Genomic DNA, 27,290 nt, shown 5'->3' on the forward strand with positions numbered 1-27,290 from the left:
GTAAGCAATGATGAATGGGGGTTTTCCGCTCCTCCAGAAGGTCAGGCCAATGGATTTGACCAGTGGCCAGCATTTCCTGAGGCACCTGACAATACAGAAGGAAGCAACAGTAACCCCTGGCAGGAGATCAGTGACACCAGTTGGTTTTGGCCCACTGGTGGTGTGGGAGACTTTGGAACTGAATGGGGTGGTACCATTTTAACAGATGGGGACCAGAAAAATAGCTCTTTTACAAGCCAAAATGTGGTTGGGGAAGAAGAAAGTAACAGCCTGGTAGAGACGATCAAAGATCTGGCAAAACCAAAGGGTCACTTTGAAATAGGGAATTCCAGGAAAACTAGCATCGAGAGTTCATCCAATTCTAGAGATAACGAAAACAACAGCTCTGACTTATCAGAAGATGAGATTGCAAACCAGAGATATGGAACGTTATACCAGGAAATAGATGCTGAGAAGGAAGAGGTACTTAACCTTATCCCGGTGTGTAGCATAGAATAGTAGAGAGAAATAGCCCTCTTTCCCAAGATGTAACACAGAACCTAGTGTTTTATGACATCAAGTCCCAATCCCTCTTTCAATACCCAGTCTCCTTTCCGTTTCTCCATTTGTTTTGCTCTTGGTTTATTTATTTATTTTTTCCAAAAAGCTTTTTCATTAAATATCACCATTGTTACACAATTGTGACACATTGGAGCAGCTGTAAATCTGTAGAAGCTTAATATTTTGTTTTTCTCTGATTCAATGTAGGTATCTGACAATGCTTTTAATGGATTCTCTCAGGTAAACAGCCATGCAAAAACCTTATATTTTATGACTAATCTGCACTTTTATGAATATTATTAGGCTGTTAAGCATGAGTTGCTAGGGGACAGAGATGGCAACTCTCTTCACCGATGGTTATTCCAGTCAAGACTGAATATATGTGATCATGAATCTATGAATAAGACTTTGTAGCTCTATTAGGTTCACACACAAAATAGAGAACATGAAACCTAGCCTGGACTAACCATCGAGCACTGGGGTTGCCTTCTGGGGGCCCTTTCTATATGGGAAATGCTAGATGACACCACTGGCCTTCCTTTTAGTACAAACTGATGTCTAATCCACTGGTTCTAATCCAGGCCAGATGTGAATGAGTGAAATTACATTTTGTGGTCCAGTAGGGTTATCTCTCAAGAAAGTACATCGTGACAACCATGGTGGTTCATGGGTCCCCTTGTAAATTTGTGGAAGTTCCTTTGAGAATCTCTTGGAGACCCCATGTTAGGCTTATTGGAATCTTGTGAAAAACTATTGGAAGGGTCTCCTGATATTTTATAATTACTGAACACGATGAGACAAATTTCATAAAACATTGCTCAAATTTCTAATTTTAAGTCAGCAAATGTTGTTGAGGTTGGCAGTTGAGGACTACTAGCATAATACATTCCATATACAAAGCTCTTTATTTCATATTCGCTATACTGGATATTGTTGGCTGTATGGTCTTGTAAGCATACTGTTTATAGAAATAGTGATACTAACCCTTATGTGATCACTTTCTCCTTGCATAGTTGAACTCCATGGGTCTTTACTAACAACACTATTATAAGACCATGTGTACTTAAAACGTAGGCTGGTTAATATTGAGAAAATGTACTGTCCAGCATTAAAAAACTACAGTAGTTGGCAAGAAAAGGTGAACTTGTGTACCTAATGTTACTGAAAGAAACATAAAGGAAAATGTAACTGTAATAACAGTAAAGCATCCATTCCAGAAAGGTTTAGTTAGACAGTGCTACACTGAGTAAAGTACACACATGCTCCATGCTTCCACAGAGAGAAATTGTGTAACAAACTCAATGACTGCTTCTCCTTGTTTTTGTAGATCTTTTAAGTGGATTCCTGCTATATTACCATAACTGTCAAATGTTTGTGAAAGATTCCTCCAAATACTGAAGTGTATTTGGCTTATTTTTGATATTATAAAAGCTAAATATGAACCATTATCCCTTAACAGTCATGATGAAACATATGTGAAACATATGTACAAAAATGACATTTCATGTCACAATTTCTAGTGTACCATACCAATTGCTAATGTACAAATCCTGCATTAAAAAGTCATATTACATTTCAGAGCTGGTGTTGAGTGTTTAGAAAAAAAGGAACAACAATACTAGTCATTTGAGAATATGTATTTCATTTAAAACCAGACTGTTGTTTGATATTCAAACATACTTTTTTCTAGTCATTGTATCAATAAAAGGTTTGTAAACAACACTAAAACTAAAACTTAAAATGCATATTAGAAGTTGGTATTTCAGTAACATAGACAACAGTGGATGCAATGCACTGATCATTTACATATCTTGAGACTTGTTCAGGAAATCACCACAGTTCACAAGCACCTCTGCGTTGTGCTGATATCGTTTTCAACATAAGCTTATTTTGATATGTTTGTAGTCAGCAAGAAAGCCAGCAATTGGTCCCTCTCCAGCAACAACACTGAATGACAATTTCAGCTAAATAAAAACAGCTTCTCTGCTGCTGGAGCGTGCATTGATCTTGCTGCATAAGATACAATGATGGACAGAAGGCAGTTGCTACTTCTCTTGGTGAACACTGCCAAGGATCATTTCTATGTTTGGTTTCAGTCTCCAGCTGATTTATATATATCGAAACAATAAGTGTTTACAGTATGTTGAAAAACGTGTTACATCAATAAGTACAATACAAGATGCATGAAAGGGAAAGCAATGCTTTGTTGTGATCACTACAGGCTATTAAATTAACGTTTATTAAAGTAGTGGTTTCTGTGGCATGTAAAATAATTAAGGCGCAAAAAAATAAAAATAAAAAGATGTCCCCATGAATCTTGAATGAGCCCACAGACACATTTTAATAAGATTAACGAGTCACGAGATATAAAGACTGAGTGTGCATTGCATTTTGACCAAACGGTGTATGCTGATTCTTAGCAGTAGTGGGAATACTGTAGAAGTGCTTGCATTCTATTACAGACATTTGCATACATACAAGCATGGAGTTCATTTTAAAGTTGCTATAGTCAAAATGTAGTTAAATGTTCTTATTGTTTTATTACTGTGTGTTCACGCTTCCTTTCAATTCTCTTTTTCACAACAAAGCTGGATGCGGGCACCTCCGTTTTTGCCTCAGATTCTAACCAGAGTGTGTTCGATACAATGGTGAGTCCTCTGCTTCAATCTGAGCAACCTGCATTTATCTTTCTGGCTGTCCCCTTATCCAGCTGCCTACTGTATAATTTATTAAATGCTCATTGGCTACCTATCACACTGAGAGCAAATTATTGCTGAAGGGTCAAGTGTGTCACCCAAAGACAAGAGAAATCACTCTCAGAATAAGTGGTAGACTCGGATCGCTTTTAAACAAGGTGTTAGGAAGCTGATAAACATTTAACAATTTTATTAGGATTACAAGTCATTAAATGTAAAAGAAACAGACTTCAAAATGCTCATTATAATCTAGATTTTTTTTCATTCCATTTTATAATGTTTGCAGTAATTCTAGCTGCTTCCTGACCTTTCAATTGTAGAGTACAGAAGCAGGTGGAGTTGAAAGCTTACAGTGCCCTATTACTTTTCCGAAATGCAGACACATTAGTTAGAGACAGCTGTATGGTATAGTGTTCCCCCTTTGTAAAACTGAAAAGGAGAGGAGAAGGTGCATTTAGTTTTAATGCCCCCAGATTGTGGAACTCATTGCTCTATTCATTAGAGATGCTGCGTCAGTCAATATTTTTCTTTTATAGTTTAGCCTTTTTAACTTGAGTTATTTGTATCTATTATATGTGCTTATTTCTGTGATTTTTGTGTTTTATCTGTCATTCTGATCCATTTCTTTTCCTTCAATTGTTTTATTTAGTTTTGTGATTATTATTATTATTATTATTATTATTATTATTATTATTATTATTATTATTATTGTTGTTATTATTTTGTAATTTGTACTACATACGTTTTTTTGTTTTAACTAACATGTAATACAATTTGAGATACTGTGGTATGAAATAAAATACATTAAAATTGAAATTGAAATTGAATTATAAGGCTATTCTTTACACTACAGAACCAGTTTTAATCTTATCTAAAACATAGCTGCATATGTTGCATGTGCCCAGTAACCTGTACATTAACAGACTACTTCAGAATCTTTTGCATATCTTGTAGTAACTTCAGGGCAGCAGAGTTTTTAGGTTAGTTCTTCAGCAAATTCTTCAGATCTGCAATGCAAGCTTTGTAGTCTTGTAATTCCTCTGTGCCTGAGCGCTCCAGTACAGTGCCTTGGTATTACAAGGGTCCAGGTTCAGTGCTTCTCTGCTGTCTTTTGCTGCTTCTTGGTACATTTCAATGACAAAGAGCTCTGTTAGTGAGTGGTGCGAACTCTGTAGGGTTTATTTCGATACTTTCAGGGTATTTTTCCATTGCCTTTTATAACTCCACTTTCTTCACAAGTGCATGTCCTTTCTCCTATGGTGCAAAGACACTCTATCAGCCTTTCTTTGGTGCCATTTTGTTGTGCTGTAGGACCAACTAAGACCTTTCCACTGGAACTTTTATTTATGTTATAGGCAAGGGCGCCGGGACTAGGGGTGCTGGGGGTGCAACAGCACCCCCTTGCTTTGCATGGCTTCTATCATATACAGGGGTGTCACAAAGATGGCTGTAGTGGGGGACATCAGACCAGAACCAGGAACCAACACAGAATAAACAGAGAGGTGGAGTTTGGTGAAGCTGAGCGATTGTTTTCACTCAGCATTTAATAAATGAACAAACAGTAAATATAAAGGTTGTAACAAAAACAGCAAACTGCACGTGAGGCCAAAATAAACAGACAAATAAAACGAATTAACACTAAACAAAACAGAAACTACCAAACAGCGGACAAACAGACAAACACGGTGAGTGAAATTATGATTTGCTTTAACTATTATTACTACCTCCGTCTCCAATCCCGTTCTCCACTCACCGAATCCACAACCCCGAGTGAGTGAAAACATGCTGCTTTTTTGCAGCTGTACCGAGACTCGACTGCTAATCAATCATTCATTTGGAGTCGCGGTACAACTGCACGTGAATTAATAAAGTGCAATTCCCCATGCTCACATATTAATACATTTTACCTGCACATGAAGTGCTGTGCAATCCTTGTGCCTAAATACAAATATACATTTTAAACACTTGTGCGCATAACCCATGTTATATTCCGTGTACCAATGACTATACACCAACATTAACACACCACACGCAGCATACAACACAGAAATACACAGGGGCGGGGCAACATTGCCACAAGGGGTTACAGTTTTGTTCAATGGCTTTCAGAACCCCCACTTTAAAAATTGTTCCAGTGCCACTGGTTATAAGGCGGGACACTAATAGTCTTGTAACCATGGCACCCAACTGCAGATTCAAAAAGGTAATATACTTGACAGAGTCTTGAACACTGTTAAAGGGAAAATAAAATAAAATTACCTTCAATACATTGAATGGCTAATGGCATGTGATTTAAATGTAGAAGGCTATTGGTTTTACTGGTGTATTACAGTGTTCATTTACAGCTTTTACTTACATTTTACAGCAGATTTTATTAACCCTAAAGCTAGTACATGTGTAAAGGATAAATAATAATGTGTGACCACCACCCTAAGTATTTATTATTGCCACAGAAACTGCTACACAAATTAGTATGTGTGAACATACAGCTGTTTGGTCAATCAGTGTTCATCCCTTCCTAACCAAGAAGGTCTCATCCAACCCAAACCATGTAAATATGCTCTCATCTATACAGTTGTGCTGCTCAATATGTGATTGTAGCCATGCAGTTATACTACAGCCCCAGATTAAACCTGCATCACAATTGAATTACATGCAGTTTTTGTGCCATGGTTTATTTCAAATAAAGAACATCTCTGTTTCAGTATTATAATTCTATACCTGGCACAGAGCCTCCAGTAACTGTGCCACACCATGAAATAATAGAGCTGCATTGCCTGGTAACCTTGGGAATGATTATTACTATTGCTGGCCACATGTAACCATGCCCTGTCTAACCAGGCACTGCTACTTGGTCATTCCTTATCCATGCACTTTGTTTTTCATTACTATAATTAACAGTAATTAAATTATTGTTACAGTATAGCCAACACATTCAAGCATGCCAGTTACTGTACTAACTACATGCTTGGCATATTGTAGCAGGTAGTTATTTTGGGATGTGTCTGCATTCCCCTATCTTATCATTCAATATACTTGGTGAGAGTGTAGTTAGCTTGCTATTCGATTTGTTGTTTGGGTTGTTATTCACATTTCACATTCCAAGTGCCAACTTCGGATGCGTGAATGTAGCGTGTCCAATAAAATAATTGGATACATTCTAACATTAGGCAACGGTATGTATAAAAGTGGGACGATTAGTTTCACACATTCTTGTATTTGAGATTCTGGGCTAATTTAAAATGGGGCTTGTTTTTTTTTTTTTCATTTCAGGCTAACATAGTATCAAAATATGCTTTGACATTGAAAAATTGATCATGTAGGAAAAAATGCTTAGAAAATATATCCATGGTTACCACAATGTAGTGCTGGCTGCTGATTCAGTGGATCCAGTGGCAGATTGAGGATGAAAGATGATTTGTACTGAGTTACATATGAATTGCTTAATGATATTTTACCTCCCTTGTTTTAATAAAAAGCCTGATGCAGAAGTCCCTCCTGTTGTGGATTCTCAGGCCCCTGAGGCCCCCTCTGAGCCTGCCCAGGAAACTCTGCCAGCTGAGACTCAGCAGGCAACAGAGAAGGCCGTGGTGAGTCAACCAAAACCATCATCGCCCCTCCATCTCATCAGCGTCACCACGGGCCATCCCTCAGCCTCGCCATTTTGTTTTTGAACATTGTTATACATTGCGCTTCCTATTTAGTTTATCCAAGCCTTCTTTGTTTTGAAAAAATCTTCACTTTAGACCTTTGGTGCAACCCCCCCCTGCAGACCACTGTTGTGCCATTCCAGGGTGGGTGCACAGGTAAAGTTGAAGGTAAAGTGTTTCATGGCACTTGGTTTAACCCTTTAATGCCAAACTCATTTCGTATGGAGAAAAGCTGCTAAGTTTATGCAAATATATTTAATTCTGGCTGGTAAACACAATATGCTGCCAGTGTTGGCAGATTATTATATCATGCTTTACAGGGTTAAGATTATTAAATACACAGGCAGCAGCTCACAGACTTGGAAGCTTTCTTTCAAAACACGTTATTGCTGTATTATCTATTCATTTATTTTTTAATTTTGCATAAATCCAGTTAAAGAACTGGCTAAAGGATTATTGAAGAGCTGATATAACATGTCGCCTCCTGTGACATTCTGCTTTCCTGTCTTCCAAAAAGAGCTTTATAGGCTGTCATCTTACGCAGTGCAAGTGGCAAAATAAATCACTCCCTTTGAAATAAAGCCTATTCGCATACTGCTATACCAAATATCACTCACTTGTAGCTGTATTAGATATGCATTACATTTAAACGGCGTATGCTTCAAATGGCAGTATATTTATTTCCTCTGTCATTATGGGTTTGAAATTCAGGAACATATAAGAAGGGTGTAGATAAATTACTGATTAGAAAATAACCTTCCCAGAATAAACCTGACCAGAACCTACAATTCACAGTAACATTAATTGTTCTGTAATCCAGGACCATGCAAAAGCCTGACCTGTCTAAGACAGGTAAAACTAATAATCCTCCCTGAGTTAAATGAAATTACACAATGTAACCGCAAGTCATAGAATATTGACATAGTTTCATACAAGTGTTTGATCAAAGGCGTGCCTTCCATGATTTTAATAAGGATTTGTAGCAATTATCACCAAAGACATGCATAATGAATGTGCCATCCATTTCAGCAGTCTCCATTAATTGAATATGTTCCAGATAGTGATTTCAGGTATTCTGCTTCCGAATTCAGAATACAACATTTATATGTGACTGGAATTGCCATTGAGAATGGATATGGCTAGAAACAAATGAGCAAAACAGTGGCAGAGACACAAGACTAGATGGTATGGAAAGGAAAGGAAATTAATATAGTTAAACATTATTATAAGAATAAATGTCAAACATGTACAAGTCAAATTTGGTTCAAAATAGTTCGAAATAAAGCAAAAAGTAATAAACACGTTTAAAAACAGTACAACTTTGTCAGAATCTATCCAATGCTCAGAAACACTTAATTATTTATCACACATGCTGGAACAGTAATCCCCAAGTGGGCTTTACAAGACAAAACTGAAGTGCTGAAGTTTCCCTCCAGTCTCCTTTTTCATTCTCTAAACCCTTGCCTTAATGCAGGTGCAGTGAAAAAATTACCGCGTTCAAGTGTTTCCATAGCAACAGAACCTGCAGCACTGGGCAGGCCATCTGCTTAGACTCAGGGTTTATGGTAAGATTGCAGGTGTGTCCAGGAGGCTCCAGTCTTTAATTACAGAGAGAAAGATGTTCCTGTGATTTTCATACTTTTGACTTAATCAAATGTGTGACTTAGTCAAACCGTTTCTTCAAAGGAGCAGGAATAATTTCACACATGTTTTGTTTTATGTAATTTATTTATTTTATTAATCTCATGCTAAATGCCCTTTCATGAATGAATGAACAAATACTAGTATACATACATGTGTGCACCACAATAATAATCATGGTTTGATTCTATATTTGTATCATGGACACATTGCTTGCAAGTCACAGAAACATGGTAGTTTCAGTCTTACAACTCATTTCTATATGCAGTGCCTATAGAAAGTCTACACCCCCTTGAACTTTTTTCACATTTTGTTGTGTCAGTGCCTCAGAGTTTCATGCATTTAAATGAGGATTTTTTTTTCCCCACTTATCTACACACCATACTCCACTCTGTTAAGGGGAAAAAAGTTTGTATTGAGAAAAAAATATATATATTAAAAATACAAAACTAAAGATCATAATTGGAAAAGTCTCCACCCCCCTGAGTTAATACTTGGTGGAAGCACCTTTGGCAGCAATTACAGCTGTGAGTCTGCTGGGATAGGTCTCTACCAACTTTACACATCTAGATTTGACAATATTTGACCATTCTTCTTTACAAAACTATTCAAGCTCTGTCAAATTTCTCCGGGAGCATTGATGAACAACAATCTTCAAGTAATGCCACAAATTTTCGATTGGATTTAGGTCGGGGCTCTGACTCGGCCACTCAAGGACATTTACCTTTTTGTTCCTTAGCCCCTCCAGTGAACTTCCATCCCTGTTTCAGCTTTCTTTCAGAGGGCAGCAGGCTTTCCTCAAGGACTTATCTGTACTTTGCTCCATTCATTTCCCTTCTATCCTGACAAGTGCCCCAATCCCTGCCGATGTGAAACATCCACATAACATGATGCTGCCACACCGTGCTTCACAGTAGGGATGGTGCTCTTTGGGTGATACACTGCGTTGGGTTTGCGTCAAACATAATACTTTGCATTTAGGCCAAAAAGTTCCATTTTAGTTTCGTCAGACCACAAAAAAATTTGCCACATGGCTACAGAATCTCCTGAGTGGTTTTTTTTGCATACTTCAAATGGGATTCAAGGTGGGCATTCTTGAGTAATGGCTTCCTTCTTGCCACCCAACCATATAGGCCAGATTTGTGGAGTGCTTGGGATAGTGTTGTCACATGCACACTTTGACCAGTCTTGGCCATAAAAGCCTATAGCTCTTGCAAAGTTTCCATTGGCCTCTCGGTAGCCTCTCTGATCAGTCTCCTTCTTGCTCAGTCATCCAGTATGGAAGGACATGCTGATCTAAGCAGGGTCTTGGTGGTGCCATACACCTTCCACTTCTTAATAATCGTCTTGACAGTGAAAAACAATATTTTAATGCATTTTAATTCCAGGCTATAAGGCAACAAAAGGTGAACATTTTGAAAGGGGATGCAGACTTTCTATAGGCTCTGTATATTGGCTATACATTATAGTTAGTGGACATTCATTGTATGTGGATTTAAGGAAGATGTCTTAATGAATTAAAAGCAGTCAGATTTAAAAAATAACTCTTACAGTGCCCAGATTAACGTGTCACTGCTGTAGATGCCAGTATATTCTTCTTCTTCTTCTTCTTCTTCTTCTTCTTCTTCTTCTTCTTCTTCTTCTTAATAAATAATAAAGTTTAAAGCTTTCATACACAAAGTTGAACATGTCCGTACCTCATCCTGACTGGTGTACATGTACTCAAAATACAAAGGAATTGATCCAAGCAGACCTTTGACAACTAATTAGAGGAAGGATTTAATAAAAAAATTTTGTTGAGTGAAATTATGACCCGTCCTTTCCATAATTATTCTGTTTAGTACATCAACTAATGTTTTAATTGGTAGTTGCAGAGTGTAATGAATGTAGGCGCATCATTCTGAATCCATATCATGCTTCATTTTTTTGTTTGCCTTACATCAATTCTTAAGGTAAAGTGTTGCCTGAATAGGTGATGTATTGAAGGACCAGTACTATTCGATATCAATTTCATCGTCAAACAGTACAAGCATAAATAAAATAAGCTTATTTACAAGATTTAACTATGACAAACTATTTAACAAGCCTTGAAGGCTTTACATAGAAGGTTTTTGTTAACAAGATTTTGGAAACAAAAGAAATGACAACCAATTAAACTGGTAAATCTGTAACTCCCTTAACTGGTTTAATGTAAAGCATTGCATTAAAGCTAGAAGACAACACTTGACCTTTCTGATGATCACTTTGTTTTGGCTTCACAATTGGCAGTGCTGCAGCACATTGCTCATTTAGATTGCAGTCAGCTCTTCTAGACTCTGAAAACAATGTTAACAATATACTGATGTTCCCTCCCTATGAAGGATAATGTTGAGGCGGAAGTGAAAGAGCCTGTAATAAGCACTGAGGCACAGAGCACTGAGGTATGTATCCTCACTCATGGGATTTCATCATAGCCAGGCCTCCATTTGTCCCCACTGCTCAGTTGCATTGCACATGCTGCCACTTTAACATCACAGTGATTTTCAGATGCACAGAAAACACATAACTGCTTTGTCATTGCAATAGTTATTTCTTTGGAAAAAGGCATGCTCCAAATGATGCAACTATATTAAAATGCCAAGAATAACATTCAAGTTGTAGGTGTATTGTTTACCATATAGAAGTTACCATGCTGTTTCATCATTGTGATGATTCATTCATTGGTGTGAGGTTTCTGTTGGTAGAATTTCATCCTTTTGTATTTGTGTGATGTTTTTAAAAGTAATAAGTAAATACTATGTTCACAAGCAGGTGTATTTTTGATTTGAGAGCCATTATGGCACTTGAAATTTGACAATGACTTCTTCAATAATGAATTTGATGACGCATGTCATAGTTTTTCTGTGTTACCTAATAATGGTTCTACAACCCTAAATTACATATAAAGAAGCTGCATCCCCTTTGGGCGGCACCTTGTTTAAAAATTTGGGTGACATTGTGATTTTTTTAATTTAACACCAGCATTTATCCTGCCTTAGCTGTGGCAGCATACATAATTTAGATTTAATCTGACCATGAGTATGAATTGTTCCCTTTTAGAATTTGTAAATGGTTTATATGTGCATTTCCTGTCCCCTTATTAAAATGCAATAAATAATGTTATCTGATGGTTAAATATGTTCTTAAAAGGAGCAGTATACAATGTAATACTGATTGCATGTAGTTTCACAAGGGAAACTTGGTATTTTATTTATTTATTTATTTTTAATTTATGAGGGATATCAGTTTTGGATCAAAAATATCCTTTGCCTTTTATGGTATCGTTTCTGAGTGTTTGTTGAATGGTAGGTTGACAGTTTCTGCAAAACAATTCCAACAAAAAGCACTTTTTTCAATTAAATACAGTTTGTAGAATATTGCATCTTGTTTTTAAAGAAAATGTTTAACACAAAGCGTGTGTTCTTGAGAACAAAATCTGACAGTTCCAAACTGTGTGTTGCAATTTTATAGACCTGATTTCATTTTAATTGATTCAATACAGTAGTGCAGTGATATATTTATAATGGGGTTATGTAGTATTTTGAGGGTGTTCTTGTTTGCATGTGTATTTATTTATGTATTTATTTTTGTATTTATTAGTGGACTTTCTCCTCATGTACTGGTACTAATTACATTATATAAATGTGTAAGGTAATTTACCAGAGAGGATCCTCTTGGTGATTTAGAGGATGGTTTATTCAAATCTGTCATTGTTTAGGTCAATTCAATAGACAAGGGTGTCTTTACTATTGGGGTGCTTGATAGAACACTGCACTTAGAATCAGAGTTTGGAGGGTTATATTAAATTGCCCTGGGGGGTTGATTTTGTTCCACAGGTCTTATGTCTGACACCCCCGATATTTTATGCCAACCTGGTCTATTGTTGTGATGTGTTCAAGAGATTTAATTGATCCTATAGCTAGAGTTTGACAGATCTTATATTGCTTTCATGGCTATGTTTTCCACTCTTTTTAGTAAACCAAATGCGGTGTTCTTATTTATTTATTTATTTGTGGGGATGCTTCGGCAATACTTCCATCATGTACATTTTCGATTTTTTTAAATTTAAAACTAAATTGTATACTATCTGTATTCTGCCAAATGCAGTCCTTCATTTTGAAGTGCAAGATTTGAGGATACAGAAGCTGTAGGGTATAACTGGTACCTGCCGTGCAAGGCTGTCAGCTTGGGTTTCTTCTCCATCCTGATCACAGTGCATCTGGTTAAGCTGCATATTATACTATACAATTAACTGTTTTATCTAAACAACTCTTCAGGTAATATTCACAAGTGGGGAGATATGTTTAACTGCTTTAAAAAAATATAGGAGTTACTGTAATTCATGAGTGGAGTAAGTACTTTGAAAATATGCTTCCTTTTATGGTCTGGCCCAACAGTTTTAAAATTGGAATCTACCGGCCATGCTCGGAAGAAACACTCAAGTGAGCATTACCACTGGAGTGCTGTTTCTGAATATAAGCGCATGCCTTTTATTCTGTCACAATGTTTCTTTTTTCCTCCTCCTCTCTTTCAAAAGGGTTCAGTAGCTCATTACCTTCATAAGGTGGGTGATTCCTTTCAGGCTGAAATGTAAGATCCTGGGCCGCACCTACAGTACCCTATCACTTGTTTTCTAACGCAAGCTTTATTATGCTCCTTCCTCGCATTTCCAATGGTGAACGGGTTATTTTTTAGGATAGTAAATACACCGTTTATTTTCCATTTTCTGAAGGCCTCCAAGTACTAATGTAATTGCTTATCTTTATCAGTTTGATCTGATTATTTGGCACTTACTATCCTGTTTGGATCTTCACTGAAATAACAGCTGTGACCTCTTTTCACACATAGGCTACAACAGTGGATGTGGAAAGTGAATCTCCCCCAGCAAAAGCTCTGGTAATTATGGCCTATGTCTTTTTGGCATAAGTGAGTCTGCACTCATATACTATATACCATAGTATATGTACTGTGCTCTGGCATTAAATATGCTTATATATTAATTATTCATAGATTGTCCACGTTCAATAATAATAATGCAATATTACCAGTATAGATTGATGGGACCAAAACTGCTATTAAGTACAAAAATGGATTTTACAGAGAAATACCCTACAAACAGAAAGTTATGTAACTTTATATTGGATTCCTTTACTGTAGAACTCGAATATCTATATAGTCTGACTCTGATTTAACCAGGGGCACTTGGAATATTCACACAACCTTGATACTTTCTAAAAACAACTTACTAACAATGGTTCTTATACTTTTTTTCTGTTCTAAATGCACCCTTTCCCAATTTAAAACATATCCTGATTGCTGTCGGCCTCTTACTTGTATTACTGGCACACTTAAAGACATTTTTGGTTTGCTTTGCCTGGATAACAGACATAACTTCTTTTCACGTCTAGGCATTGGCAGTGGATGTAGAAAACGAACCCCCCACAACACAGTCTCTGGTAATTATGACAAAGCAGTAGCAGGGAATCAGTGATGGACTAGTGGTTACAGATGAGTGTGGAAACGAGTTTCCAAATGTATCTCTACCCAGCCTAGCTCAGTCTGTTCCTCACATGCCTCGCTTTCCAGTGTTAAGAAACAGCATTGGAAGAGATCTGCAATGGTGGTCTTTTGGAGGCTGATCATGAGATAAACATGGTAAAAGGTTGATTTATTGACATTGCCATGTATAATACATATTATTGGCCTCTGGCTGTGCAGAGGTGCTTTCACTGGGGTGCCTGTTGTTAGGGAAGCCGAATTAACAAGGACTGTTTCTCCTTACTGTGCTGCAGCGTACCTTACTGGCAAAGTGGTTTGTGACCTCAAAGCAGACACCTGAAGGGCTGGCCTATCCATAGACAACTCCAGAAACAGTATAAACTACCTATTGTCTGCAAACTAACTACTTAAAGGTTGATGTCATGCAATGAGCCATTCCTTTTATTGGCGTACTATATCCTCACTGCTATAACAAGTTCTGAGAAATTGCTTCTTGGCATCGTGTTTGCATCTTGAATAACAGGCGTAACCTCTTTTTGCATGTAGGCTTCAGCAGTGGATGTGGAAACTGAGTCCCCAACTGCACAGGCTCTGGTAATTATTACAAACCAAAACATAACATGGCTAGGTTAGCCTGCAGCTACTTAGCTTGTGATCTGGATTTTAGATTATGCCTGACCCTCATTGCTGTAGCAGTGAGAAGATCATTTTAGTGTAATGTTGTATATAAGAGTAGCTGGGTTGATGGTAGCCACAATCATTGAGTGCTTCAGTCAAAACCTGGTATCTTCATATCTAATTTCAAACAGCGTTTCATGATGTTTTAGTTTTATGTTGTCCTATTATTGTAATGCTTCAAAATAATTAATAAATAACTACAATGGAAAGTGGGTATCCCATTGCAGGTAGAACTATATTCCCATCACTTTGTCATTTAATAGGGGGTGTGCAGAAAATGTGGCACATTTTGAATGCAAACATGTCATTAATGACATTGATTTCACCATCTGGTCACTAATTGAAACAGTGCACTAGTTGAACTATCTTTATAAGCTAAGATATAAATAATTTTAAAAAAACCCAACATTTTAAATTTAATTATTTGTCTATAATATTCTATTTTGTACACATCCCTGTAATTTACTTTTCTGAAAGGCTGCCAACCCTTTTAATTTCTGTGAACTGTTTTGCTTGTCATCTAACCTGTCCCTTTTGAGTAGTGTTCCTTTAAAAGCAGCTTTAAAGGGTTTATATCTGTTGAAGTAATCCCATAAATCCTAGCTGGCCTAATGCCTTTCATGAAATAGGTCTCACATGCACTTTAAAACATATCTGGCAACCATTCCAGATTAAAGGAAGCTCTGTTTGTATGCCTCATTTCTAGGAAGCGCTTCATATTGTTGATAGTTTTTCCTGGACAGTGAATTTGCCCTCACCTATTCAGTGCCTTCTTTCCTGGCATTTAGCAACTTGCTGGTTCCTCAACAACCAGTTACATGAGTAGGCTTGAAACTCCTGGGCTTTAATAGCCTTGGAAGTTGACCAATAGCAGACTGTCTGGAGGTAGTAAGGCATACAAACATACAAAGGGCTTTCTTTACCCTAGTACGGTACCAGATCTACACTCGTCAAATATAAATATGTTTGCTAGGACATGTACGTCTTTCAGAACTGCATAGCCAATGGTAGAACACATAAGGTAAGGGGGATAGAATTATTTCATTTGCTATACCACTTTAACTACTAACAACCACTAAACTGCCTTAATTTTTAAAGTGCATGACCTAGTGAACAAACGAACTACCAAAAAGAGGCAAGTGAATATATTTTTTATATTGTGCACATTCATGCAATGTTGCTGTAATAAAGCTTCATTTTTCTAATGAGGATTAATACTTTAGACTTTTTATGAGAAACAATAAAAGTACTGAGGCGCTCTTTATGTCCTCGTGAAGCAGACAGCCAAACACAATTATGTAAATAGGAAAAAAGAAAGCTGGGCAATGGAAATAACAAAGCACTGCCCAGCTAGGTTGTAATCTGTGATTGGAATTTATCGACAGCCATATTCAATCAAGAGTTACTGTGTTCCAAAACCTGAGCGGTCGAAACAATTCATTCTGTGTCAGCTTGCATCATTGGAAAGGGCAGTTCTTTTAGTTCACACTATCGTATCTGTGTCGTTGTCCGTCTGTCCCCCTACCCCAGCCCCCAGCTCCCAGCTCCCAACTCCCAGCTCCCAGCCCCCAGCCCCCAGCCCCCAATACTACAGGCAGTGTGCCACACATGTCTTTAAGGGAGTGGGACTGTTGAGTACTAATACAGTGGTGACTGTGGACATAGAAACCCCTCTAATATCCCCCCTTTCCCTTGCTCCTACCCTGCAAGCACGCCAAATATCTAACGCTCATTCCCGAATGCTAAGACTACTCTCGTTTAGCCATGTCTTTGTTGTTATTTTCTGAAAACAATCTTTTAGAATGTAGAGCCTGAAGATGAAAATAAAGAGGTTACTGAAGACACTGAGAATAAGCAGGTAGATATGTTTAAATTAAATTCCTTGTTGTTTTTTAAATAGCTTGTTCTTTTGATTTTGCCATATGAAAGAATACAATTGTTTCATTATTACAGTGTGCTTGGCTTTTATTTTCCCAATGAGTTTACTCGATGGTATTAAAATGTATGGACCCTGTGACCTCTTGAATATTTTAAATCCACAGTTATTAAGGTAAAGTAAAGTGATTTCTTGTCAAAACTCCTTTCAAAGCTCCTCACCAGTTTGGACAAAACATTAACTCTCATTCTTGTCTTACTGTAGCCTGCTCACAAATTCCACAGACAAGTTAACGGGGCAATGCTGCAGTGAATGAAGGATTCTTCTCAGTATTTTGTATGTTTGTTTTTTTTAATGTGGTACTGGATAGAATTGTAAATGGAGGTTCAGGGATTAAAAGTATAGCAAAAGGAGAATGAATCTCTTAATAGGGGTAGAGGCACACATCTTACAGTCCAATCTATACAAAATGAAGATTAATAAGAAAACAGTGGATTTTTTTTTTATAATGACATAAGGTTTTGATGTGGAGTATGTAACCATAAGCATTTTTAAAAGCTGGATGTATTAAGCTGCTCTTTAACATAATTTTTTATATGTGTAATAATGAAATAATGTGTATTTTAATGAGCCCTATTCACTATATATATATATAGTATATATATATATATATATATATTATATATATATATATATGATATATATACACACACACACACACACACACACACACACACACACACACACACACACACACACACACACATATTATGTTGAACGTTAACATTAACTCAATTAACACTTGAATTAATATGCTTTGAAATTAAATGATTGCATGGTTATTTTATTCAGGGATAACAATCAATGGACTGAGTTGTTATGAAGTCTATCTGAAACAACAAGTGCGTTGTGAACATTCTTTCATGTGGTTTTAGAGCTGAGGAAGGTTGTTGTCGTTGTTGTTGTGTATGTTCTTATCAGTATTTTATTGAACTTGTCAGTCCCAGGAAAAGATTACTATACCATCAGTGGTCATTGAACCAGCATCAAACAGTGAATGGGATGATGAGGAACTACAGGCTGAAGATGTCAGAGAACCAGAGGTACTGCCTGAGCCTGACAGCAAAGTCAGTGACAGCAGGGAAATGCCAGCAGCAATACCAGAGGAGCCAGCAACAGCAGCAGCAGCAGCTCAGGAGAGCCTGCCACTTACAGAACCAGCAGTGGAGACTAAACCTGAAGCTGTTACAACACAAAGCCTGCCTCCTGGGTACCTCTACAAGGTAACTGAATTCATATACAGCACTGTGCTCAGTCATGATTCTGACCTACTGCAGTAAGTAATGCCATGGAGTCAGAAAATGTTTTGTTCTGTAAAATGTAAAAGAATGAAAGTGTGATTTATCCCCTCACTAGGTACAAGTGGATCAGAATCGAATTCTCTCAGCCAAACATTGTTTACACTGACGAACACATTAGTCAAATGTTTGTTGATTTAATTTAGTTTCTTATAGTTTTACCTGAAAACAGTTATTCCCATGCAGGCATACTGTATATCCTGTCATCCATTCAAATCAAGAGGGTTAAGAATAACTTGCTGCCACATTTACTGTATAAGCTTGCAGAGGCACATTGTACATGCCTCCCAGGTGAAATACTCGTAACTGCACAAGAGGATAATTTCACAGCCTTATTGGAAGGTATTTATGAGCTCAATATTAACAATGCCGAGGTTCCACTGCTTTCTCTCTCCATGATTTAGTTAATTGTTGGTATTTTATATTAAACCTATTAATCATCCTTCAATGTGAAAACATGTCACTGACACTGATAAAAGTGACAAATTAGGTGAGGATCCATCACAAGGGGAGTACATTCTGTTTGAATTATTGTTCACGGAAGAGTCGCTCCAGTGCTGTTTTACGTGCTTTATTAATTTACTCTTACCAACAAGCTAGTAAAGTAGTGTGTTAACAATCATTTCTCGTGCAGGCTGAAGCACTACATGATTTTGAAGCTGCAAGTTCAGATGAACTTGATTTGAAGAAAGGCGATCTTGTCTTAGTCATTCCTACTGCACTAGTGGAAGATCAGGTACATATGAGTGTTAGACCTCTTTAATAAATGGCATTGCAGGGCTGTTCATGGAATTTAATGTTAATGTTTTCTGTTTTATTTATTTATGTGGGCCAAATACTGAACCTTGAATTATTCTCTTAAAGAGGAACTATCTTCAAATTACATTTTCTTCAGTGTTTTTTTTCACAAGATGAATTACCTTAGGCTCTCAGGATTTCAAACTGTTATGTTGAGCTCTCGAGATAGATTATCTCAGAATCTCTTTTTATAAACACTTATCTCAAGGTCACAAGATCATTTATCTTGTAATCACGACATACATTTTATTTTTGTTATCCTATGTCCTCAATGAGCCACCATATTTTGTCTAATGTTTGCAGTAGTTCTACAATTACTCAAATGTTGTGTTTTTTATTATTATTATATATGTTGAGTGCTTTGACTAGGAATTCAGGAGCTCTTCAGTAGTTGCCTGCCTCAAACATATGAAATGTTGACTAGGTCAACTAAAAGTGTCTTTAAATTAGTTAGTGCCAGCACCATCTAGTGCACAGCTAGTGTATTGCCAGTAAAAGTAAAGGAAACTTATTTCCAAAGATGGTGATGGTCTTGCTTCTAAAAAGACACCAACCCTGGTCCTGGAGAGCAACTGTGGCTGCTGATTTTCATTTCAACCAATCTCTCAGTTACTTAATTGAACCAATTATTATCTTACTTCGTAAGATTAACAGGTGTTCCAGATCTTTAGCCATTGATGATGTAAAGACATCTATAAAACCTGCTGGATATGGGCTGTCAAGGACCAGGGTTGGAGACCTCTGCTCTATCCTGTGTTACATATGGCATTGCTCCTAAACTCAATTTAATGTATCTTAACACAGATTTTAAAATAGCCAGGGAGGTTGTTTTTAATGTACTATCCAACAAAAGACTTGGTTTGGTTACATATAGCTATCAGAAATGTGTTTTGTTTTTAGGAAGCTGGCTGGCTAACTGGAATTGCTGAAAATGACTGGCTGCAGTACCATGATATCACTCATAAGGGACTGTTTCCAGAAAACTTCACTCAACGCATTGAATAGAGAGCTGAGAAAGCAGACGATTTAACCAGCTGATTGATTTCTGGGCTAAATGCAGAAAAAAAAACATGGTTCTTCATATTCTGGTGATTCCATTAGCAAATGGCTGAAGTGGACATTTTTAAAATGATTTTAACAATGTGAAAATAACTGGAGCATGAAGCAAGAATATGGTCTCCCTTCTTCTGAAACCAATAAATAAAGATGTTCTTGTTTGTTTACCTGTAAGCAGCAACTGATTTATTTGTGCTTTGCTGGGAGCTATGGTGATCCCACATGTAACCCCTTCCTGTGAAAAAAGAAAAAGCTAATTCCTGTTAAGACAATGCCCTTATCTCCTCTGCGCTGTATTGTATGAATGTGTTGCTCTGCAGCAGATTTTTGGTAACCTGTAGTGATATAATAATCTATATAACAGTTAAAAGTGCTACACAATTGCTGAGGATTTTTTTAATGTTTAATTTGTCACAAACGTTACCCTTGCATCATAGGTTTGTTTTCTGTTTTATTGCTGAGTTCGTTGCTATGATGATGTTAGGCATATTGGTGTTCATAAACAAAACTTGCTGCTCCTTTGCCAAAAACAAAACAAAAACAAAAACACAAAAAACACAAAAAGAAAAAAAACAAGAAAACAATATAAGGTGTATTGTGTATTTCCAGTGTTAAATATCAATAATGTTTTACAAGAGACCCTTTAACAAATGAAGAATATATATTGCAGAGTGTTGTTAACACATCCTCCAAATATGTGCTTCATAACGATAAACTCCTATTAATAACTGATAACAGAAGTCATAATTGAACTCCAAAGTAAGAAAATGCTGTAAAAGCATATATAAATTATTTGTGTATAACATTTTATGTTATCATTAACTTATTTTCCATTTTATTTATTTTTAATTAAAAACTAATGGGGGAGGGATGGTCAGAAATGCAATACATGTAACTGTTTATATAGCTCCCATAGTCGTAGCTGTTCAATAATAGCTGAATTAACATTCTAACGTGCTAACCGTCAACCTTCATAGTAGAACCCATTGTGATGTACATGCTTATGTTTCTTAATTTAATGTGAATAAAAAATAGTTCACAAAGATATAACTCACAGTGACCCCGTTTGTTATGCAAATAGCATATCTTGTATTCTGTGTTCTACAAGAGCTGCATCACCTTTGTTGCAAGTTCATTACTGTCGGAACAACAAATCTGACATATAAATACTGATCAGACTGCAAATTACTGACCCGTGTCAAAACTAATAACTATGGAGAAATTCCAACACCAACATGTTTCTAGTTCTGGACCAGCTGTATTTGGTTTTCTTACAAGTTGTAGCAGTGTGCAGCAGTGCCACCTTCTGGTCAGTTATGCGCTTGCTGTTTGGGTACTTGGAATCACAACTTGTAAGTATGAACACATGTGCTGCACTTTGATAAGTAACTCTTTTATCCCTCTTGGCAATATTACAACATTAGAACTAGGATAATGTAATATTACTTTCACAAAAGTGCACCCTGGAGTCAACTGGAATTGTGATTGATAATATATTGCTATTAAGTGCAGTGTGTATGGTGTTGCCATCCACAGTAACGATAGCTGAAACTAATTCGCAAAGAAATAAAGCAAATGTATTTTGTAACTTTTGTAACTCAGACTCTTAATTTAAATAACTATGCATAGTGTATTATTACTGTAATTTTAAAGCAACCATTATGTTAAATGTTACACAGTAAAGTCAGGACATTAAAACATGGCTCTACAGCTTATATTAGCTACCAATTAAACTTACATATATGCATTTTAATAGTTTCAACTAAAACAACCATATTATAATTGATTGTATTTAATTTTTTTCAGATTCACAGCTGGAGAGAAGAGAAGCTGTGACACCCCTTAGTGGGCGTACAATTGTATGAATTCAAACTTTAGACATCTGTGCTTAAAGAGAACGTTTAAATATAGGATCCAAAACAGCTGAGACTTCAGCTATATTCTTTATGTACATTAATATGTTCTGAAAGTCCCTGTTCTTGATGCCATTGCACCCTAATACTACTGCTCAAGAGGAAAAATAAGTTATCATATTTGTAATATATTTGCAGAATCATAATGAGTAGATACAGTACCGTGAAAAGGTATTTGCCCAGTCTGATTTTCTGCATTTTTTTGGCACTGAATGTTATCAGATCTTCAACCAAAATCTAATAATAGATAAAAGGGACCCTGATTGAACAAAGACGACAAAATACATACATTTTGATACTTATTTATTTATTAAAAAAAGTTATGCAACATCCAATGCCCCTGCATGAAAAAGGAATCGCCCCCTTAGACTCAATAACTGGTTACGCCACCGTTAGCAGCAGTAACTGCAACCAGGCACTTCATGTAGTTATTGATCAGCCTCTTACAGTGATGTGGATGAATTTTGGCCCACTCCTTCATGCAGAACTGCTTCAACTCAATGACATTTGTGGGTTTTCGAGCATAAACTGCTTGTTTCAGGTCCTGCCACAACATCTCAATGGGATTTAGGTCTGAACTTTGACTAGACCATTCCAAAACTTTAAATGTCTTGTTCTTCAACCATTCTGATGTAGACTTGCTTGTTTGTTTTGGATCATTGTCTTGCTGCATGACCCAGCTGTGCTTCAGCTTCAGCTCACGGACGTATGGCCTGACATTCTCCTGTAGAATTCTCTGATACAGAGCAGAATTCATGGTTCCTTCAATGATGGCAACCCCAAATAATTGGCTGACCCCAATTATCCCTTTAATTGGGTTGAGTTAACCAGTGGGGCAATAACTCACACCTGAAGATTGCATGTTTGATTACCGTGCACACCAAACAAATGAAAGAAGCATCAAACTTTGGTGTCATTTAATCTCTCAGACTCCCTCTATATTCTACTAAAACCCACAAAAAGATCTGACCAAATTCAATGTGAAAAATGTGCAAAAATGCAGAAAATCAGACCTTCAACCTCAACACATGCTTGAGAGTCAGATAATAGTTTTACTGCAAACCCTCATCAGCTCATGGCTGTAAACAAGGTTAAAATATCACATTTGTTTGAGCAAAAGCAGAATATATGGTAGAGCAAATTTATTAAAAAGGACATTAAATGTTACCTTAAGACTGGAGGCATCATTTTAGCCATCCAATACCCCAGAACTTAGTTTATTCACAGCCTTTGAAGTATCAATAGATGAAATGTGAGCGACACATCCACAAAAAAAAAAGAAAACATCAACCACACACAAGTTCACACATTCAAGTTTTTATTAAATACAAAGCCAACAACTCATAACTGGCAGCAAAAACAGCAAGTAGAAGGACTCCCACTTCAATTGTGCAAGAGCATAGGGGGCCAGATGAGTCTCATCTGAAAGACAAATGCAAGCAGTAGGACCCTTAGGAAGTTACACAATATGTGCACTAGGGAAGAGACGCAAGTGTTGGGTAGAAGAGGCATGGTTTTCAACAGACTGAGTCTGGACATCAATCCTCTTGAGGTGGTGGGGGCTCTTCGTGAAAGCGCTGGCAGTCACTGGGTCTTGTAGGAGTCTCCACTTTCCAGGCAGCTGCAGAAAGGAAGACATTGGAGGCAATGACGCACTGGGTTTCATGGCATGGAGCTTGATGGGTGAAGTACAGGAGGTACTCATTTTTAGGAAATGACTGCATCCTGGCACATTGAAGCCTCCAAAGACTTACACGCAGTTCCCACTAGAGGGAAAACTGCCAAGACAAATAACTCAGCAAAATGAACGCATGCTGCCACATCTAAAACTTCGTAGCTTGCATTTGAATTTAGAAATGGATAACTAGCGGAAACGAAAAACATTAACAAGTAAAAACAACACATTTTTTAAGATACACAAACTTACCCTGAAAGGAGTTTTAAATCCATGATAACCAGCCTTCGTGCCAAAGCCAACAACCAACCTACAAGCTGCGGCTTATGTATTTATAATAAAGAAACCGATATACTCACTTGCTAGAGACGGACTGATTACGGGTATAAAGGATGCCTGAATTAGCTTGCACCCAGCACCTGAGCGTAAAAATCAGTTTATTGTAATGATCTTAATTATTACAAATAGGAGCGTGTTTGTTCATAATTCGCACCCCCAAGGCAAATCTGGGGAGTGTTGGGCAAATCTTCAGAGAGTTTTGATTCCAACAACAGTATTTCATAATATAAAAACACACATATGAGTAAATTACACCCTCACCGCTTCATACTTTAGTGCCATCTAATGGTAGATCTGCACAACCCAATGTCTTTAAAGTTAAGGCATTACCAAATGTCTCCTTGCTAATAAAACAGACTAAACAACATTTATACTCGTCTCTTTAAAAATTGCTCGATCAGGTAACTATATTAACCCTTTCCTTATCTTTCTTCACAACTTCTTTATACGTGGGTTTGACACTGCTTTTTCATTTCTGTATTTAAAATTGTATACACTGTCTCGATTTATTTATTCATTAAAATAATATGAATAATGTCGTCATCTAAGGTCGTACTGGAGGCGATCTAATTAAATCATCACTGATATCACAGAATTTTAAGGGAATATGGAAAGATCAAACATTTTTCTGGTACAGGAAAAACGAAAATAATTTGAATGGCTAGAGTTAGGGTTAGGGTTAAGAAAAATGAAAAAAAAAAAGCTCTCTCATAGTAACGGATATAGAATAATCAGATGCTGGTAACTACTGTGCTTATTGGAAATCTCACGTTGTTTCATTTACAGGAAATCATCAGTCAAAAGCCTTAACAGAACTCACAGCTGTGGTGGGCTGCAGTTGAAATGGATGTTAGATGAATGAAAGAATGGAAAATGTAGACATACATCTGTCTGGGCTCAGTTTTTTTCTTTGGAGCTTGGGGTGCACAATAAATAACTAAACTATTCATTAAATGTCAAGAATCTGAGGCCCCTTTAAACAAACAACAAATATTTTCTAAAAAATGTTCCCTACTTTATAACATTTTTCAGTCTCTTGGCCGTTCAATTTGTTTGCAATGAAATTTCATAACAAAATGCGTCGACGCTAATGTACAATTTAGCTTGATTCAGCAGCCATTGGTACGTGTTTATAAAAAGCTACAGGTGTTATACCAAATAATGTCTTTGGAGGAAAATAGTCTAATTTGTAATCAGTGTGCATGTGAATTGATTTGCACATGCCTAGTTTACGTTTTGTGTCATCTTTGAATCTTGTCTGCTAAAAACTGTCTCATTTCAATGGTTTTGTAATGAAATTTAATGATGGAAAGATCAACACAAGAGCTGGTTTCTCTGGAAGATGTGTGACACTATTCTGCTACAGTAGTAAATGCACTAATTATCAGTACAGTATTCTCCGATCTTACAAAGCAAATAATTTAAAACAAATTACATACCCAATGAATATGGATATACAGTATATTGCACATTATTACTTTATAATTATTAAGCAAATACCCTGTCCTCCTGTATTGATATTGGTTTAATATAAAAATAACGCTGGCAGGGCAAAAGCCCTAAATGTACATTATGTGTTTTGGGAATATAGGGTTAACAGGGAGGGGGTTAAAATCCTCTCTGCTTAAATACTTGTGAGAATGTGGCTGGATCCTCAAGACATGACATTTAAGGTGGAGAAAATCCTTTGTGTGGTGTTGGTGTGTTGTTCTGTGCTTACTCTGTGTATTGGTCAGTGAAGGCCAGTGCCCAGCCTCACATCAGTGTTTGTACAGTAGTGTTTTATTTAAACCTTTTATTTTGGCCACCATGCCTGCTTGTTTGTTCCTGTTTGCGTGTTTTTGTTGACTAAAAATGTGCACCCAGTGCTTAAACTGCAGCTTCCTGCCTCTGAGTCTCATTCCTGACACTATCCTGCTAGAGACCCAGTGCAGGACTACAGTTTAAAAACAAACAAACATTGACCTCAATAAAGACTGGCATGAGGAGAAATTGTGGCGGGAAGCTGAAGGAGCTCCATGGTGTGAAGCCTGCTGCGAGTTTGGGCACCTCAAGGAAGAGTGACCCTACGAAGTCCCCTGCTTCATGGAGACATATCAAAGGGACGAGACTGAGTGACTCATATGTGACTCCGATAAAGGCCCAAGACCAGCTGTCTGCCCAAAAGCCAGAGACGGGCCCCTTTGCCTCCCAAGCCATCTGGGACAATGGTTTGGACACCCTCTTCACAGGCCTGGAGAACCAAGGTTAGTGCCTTGCCTGTCGCTCAAAGAAGGGGATGAGCAGCTGTTTCTGCAGGAAAGGCGCCAGTGCCATCTCCAGTGCCAGAGAGGGGGGTGCTGTTTGCCTGAGTGCCAGAGAGGGTGCTGCCTCCCCGGGTGCCAGAGAGGGAGGTGCTGTCTCCCTGAGTGCCAGTGAGAGTGCTGTCTGCCCAAGTGCCAGAGAGGGAGGTGCTGCCTACCTGAGTGCCAGAGAGGGTGCTGGTCACTGCATCGCCAGGCACAGTCTGTTGCCTGGTCTCCTGCTCTCTCCGGAGCTTACTTCTCTGCCAGCTGCTGCAACCACCCAGTCGCCAACCTGCGCTCCCGATGCCCCATCCACATCGCTTGGGTCCACTGTTGCCAGTTTTCAATCTTCAGGGGGAAGCACCGTTGGGACCATTCCGCCCTCCAACCCACCCACAAGGAACCAGATGGGGAAAAATGGACATTGGGTTAGGGTGTTGATGTTTCAAGGGGGAGGTGGCTGGTTGTGGTTGAATGTCTCACTTCACTCAACATTTTTTTAAATGATTACTAAAATTAGGAATATCTAATGGCTGTGTTATCTGGCCTTTGTTTTAGAAATAATTTTGTGAGTCCCCCCCCCCCCACTCAATGCTTAATCTCATTATTCTGTTGTAATATACTGTGGCATCAAGACATTTTTCACATGGATATACTAATATGGAATGCTGCAGTTATCCACCCAATAAAGATTTCATGAGTGTTTCTCTCTAAAGAAAGTTATACTCCCTGTGGTGTTATGATCCCTAAGAAGATGGGAATTATGAATAATAGAGATTCAGGTTATTAACTGTAATTTGAGAGTTGTTTAATTAAGAGAAATTACATTAGCTGAAACATCGGTCTACTCAATATTAGCTATCCCTCATAATTTTTGCGTTTTTGACAACTTTATTGTCTTAGATATAACTCTGTGTTTATTTTAACATACTGGTATATGCTTTTCTACAGTATAATACACCATTATTACATATTCTGAAAATGTTTGCGTTTACAAGTGCTAAATCAAGATTTAGCGCAAAAAATGGAAAGACACGAATACATGCAGTCTTGTGATACAAATCGTTAAGAAAAACAACACAACTATCTACTATTGTGCATATTGGAGCACCACGCTGCCTTACAACTTGGGGCACTTCATACCAAAAAGCATGTATGCGCTAAAAGCTGTCATTCTGTGATTGTAACCGGGTATACAAGCTCAATAGAAATTGCAATGCCATTCTTAGTTCTTAAGTGATTATAACTAAAAGTGCATGTTGTTTGGT

The 27,290-nt window shown here is 37.4% G+C and overlaps 1 protein-coding gene and 1 long non-coding RNA gene across 4 annotated transcripts in view; one reads left to right on the forward strand and one right to left on the reverse strand.

The window, feature by feature from the left end:
• Positions 1–20,340, forward strand: part of LOC121314238 (amphiphysin-like) — an 80,565-nt gene extending 60,225 nt beyond the window's left edge. Inside the window, exons 15-25 of one of the 3 annotated variants that reach the window (XM_041247274.1) lie at positions 748–780; positions 3,129–3,188; positions 6,716–6,826; positions 10,888–10,947; positions 13,394–13,441; positions 13,954–14,001; positions 14,591–14,638; positions 16,524–16,580; positions 17,600–17,881; positions 18,591–18,692; positions 19,655–20,340. In XM_041247274.1, the coding sequence (XP_041103208.1) occupies positions 748–780; positions 3,129–3,188; positions 6,716–6,826; positions 10,888–10,947; positions 13,394–13,441; positions 13,954–14,001; positions 14,591–14,638; positions 16,524–16,580; positions 17,600–17,881; positions 18,591–18,692; positions 19,655–19,759 (954 nt within the window). In that variant the 3' untranslated portion in view covers positions 19,760–20,340. The remainder of the gene's footprint in view (positions 1–747; positions 781–3,128; positions 3,189–6,715; positions 6,827–10,887; positions 10,948–13,393; positions 13,442–13,953; positions 14,002–14,590; positions 14,639–16,523; positions 16,581–17,599; positions 17,882–18,590; positions 18,693–19,654) is intronic. The other 2 variants (XM_041247275.1, XM_041247276.1) reach the window with 2 other exon arrangements.
• A 2,692-nt stretch (positions 20,341–23,032) lies between these two features.
• Positions 23,033–27,290, reverse strand: part of LOC121314239 — a 30,722-nt gene continuing 26,464 nt past the window's right edge. Inside the window, exons 4-5 of the long non-coding RNA XR_005950087.1 lie at positions 26,199–26,404; positions 23,033–23,344 (exon numbers count right to left, since the gene is read on the reverse strand). This is a non-coding gene — a long non-coding RNA (uncharacterized LOC121314239). The remainder of the gene's footprint in view (positions 23,345–26,198; positions 26,405–27,290) is intronic.

This window comes from Polyodon spathula, chromosome 4, assembly GCF_017654505.1.
Source record: "Polyodon spathula isolate WHYD16114869_AA chromosome 4, ASM1765450v1, whole genome shotgun sequence".
In the NCBI taxonomy this organism is placed as follows: domain Eukaryota; kingdom Metazoa; phylum Chordata; class Actinopteri; order Acipenseriformes; family Polyodontidae; genus Polyodon; species Polyodon spathula.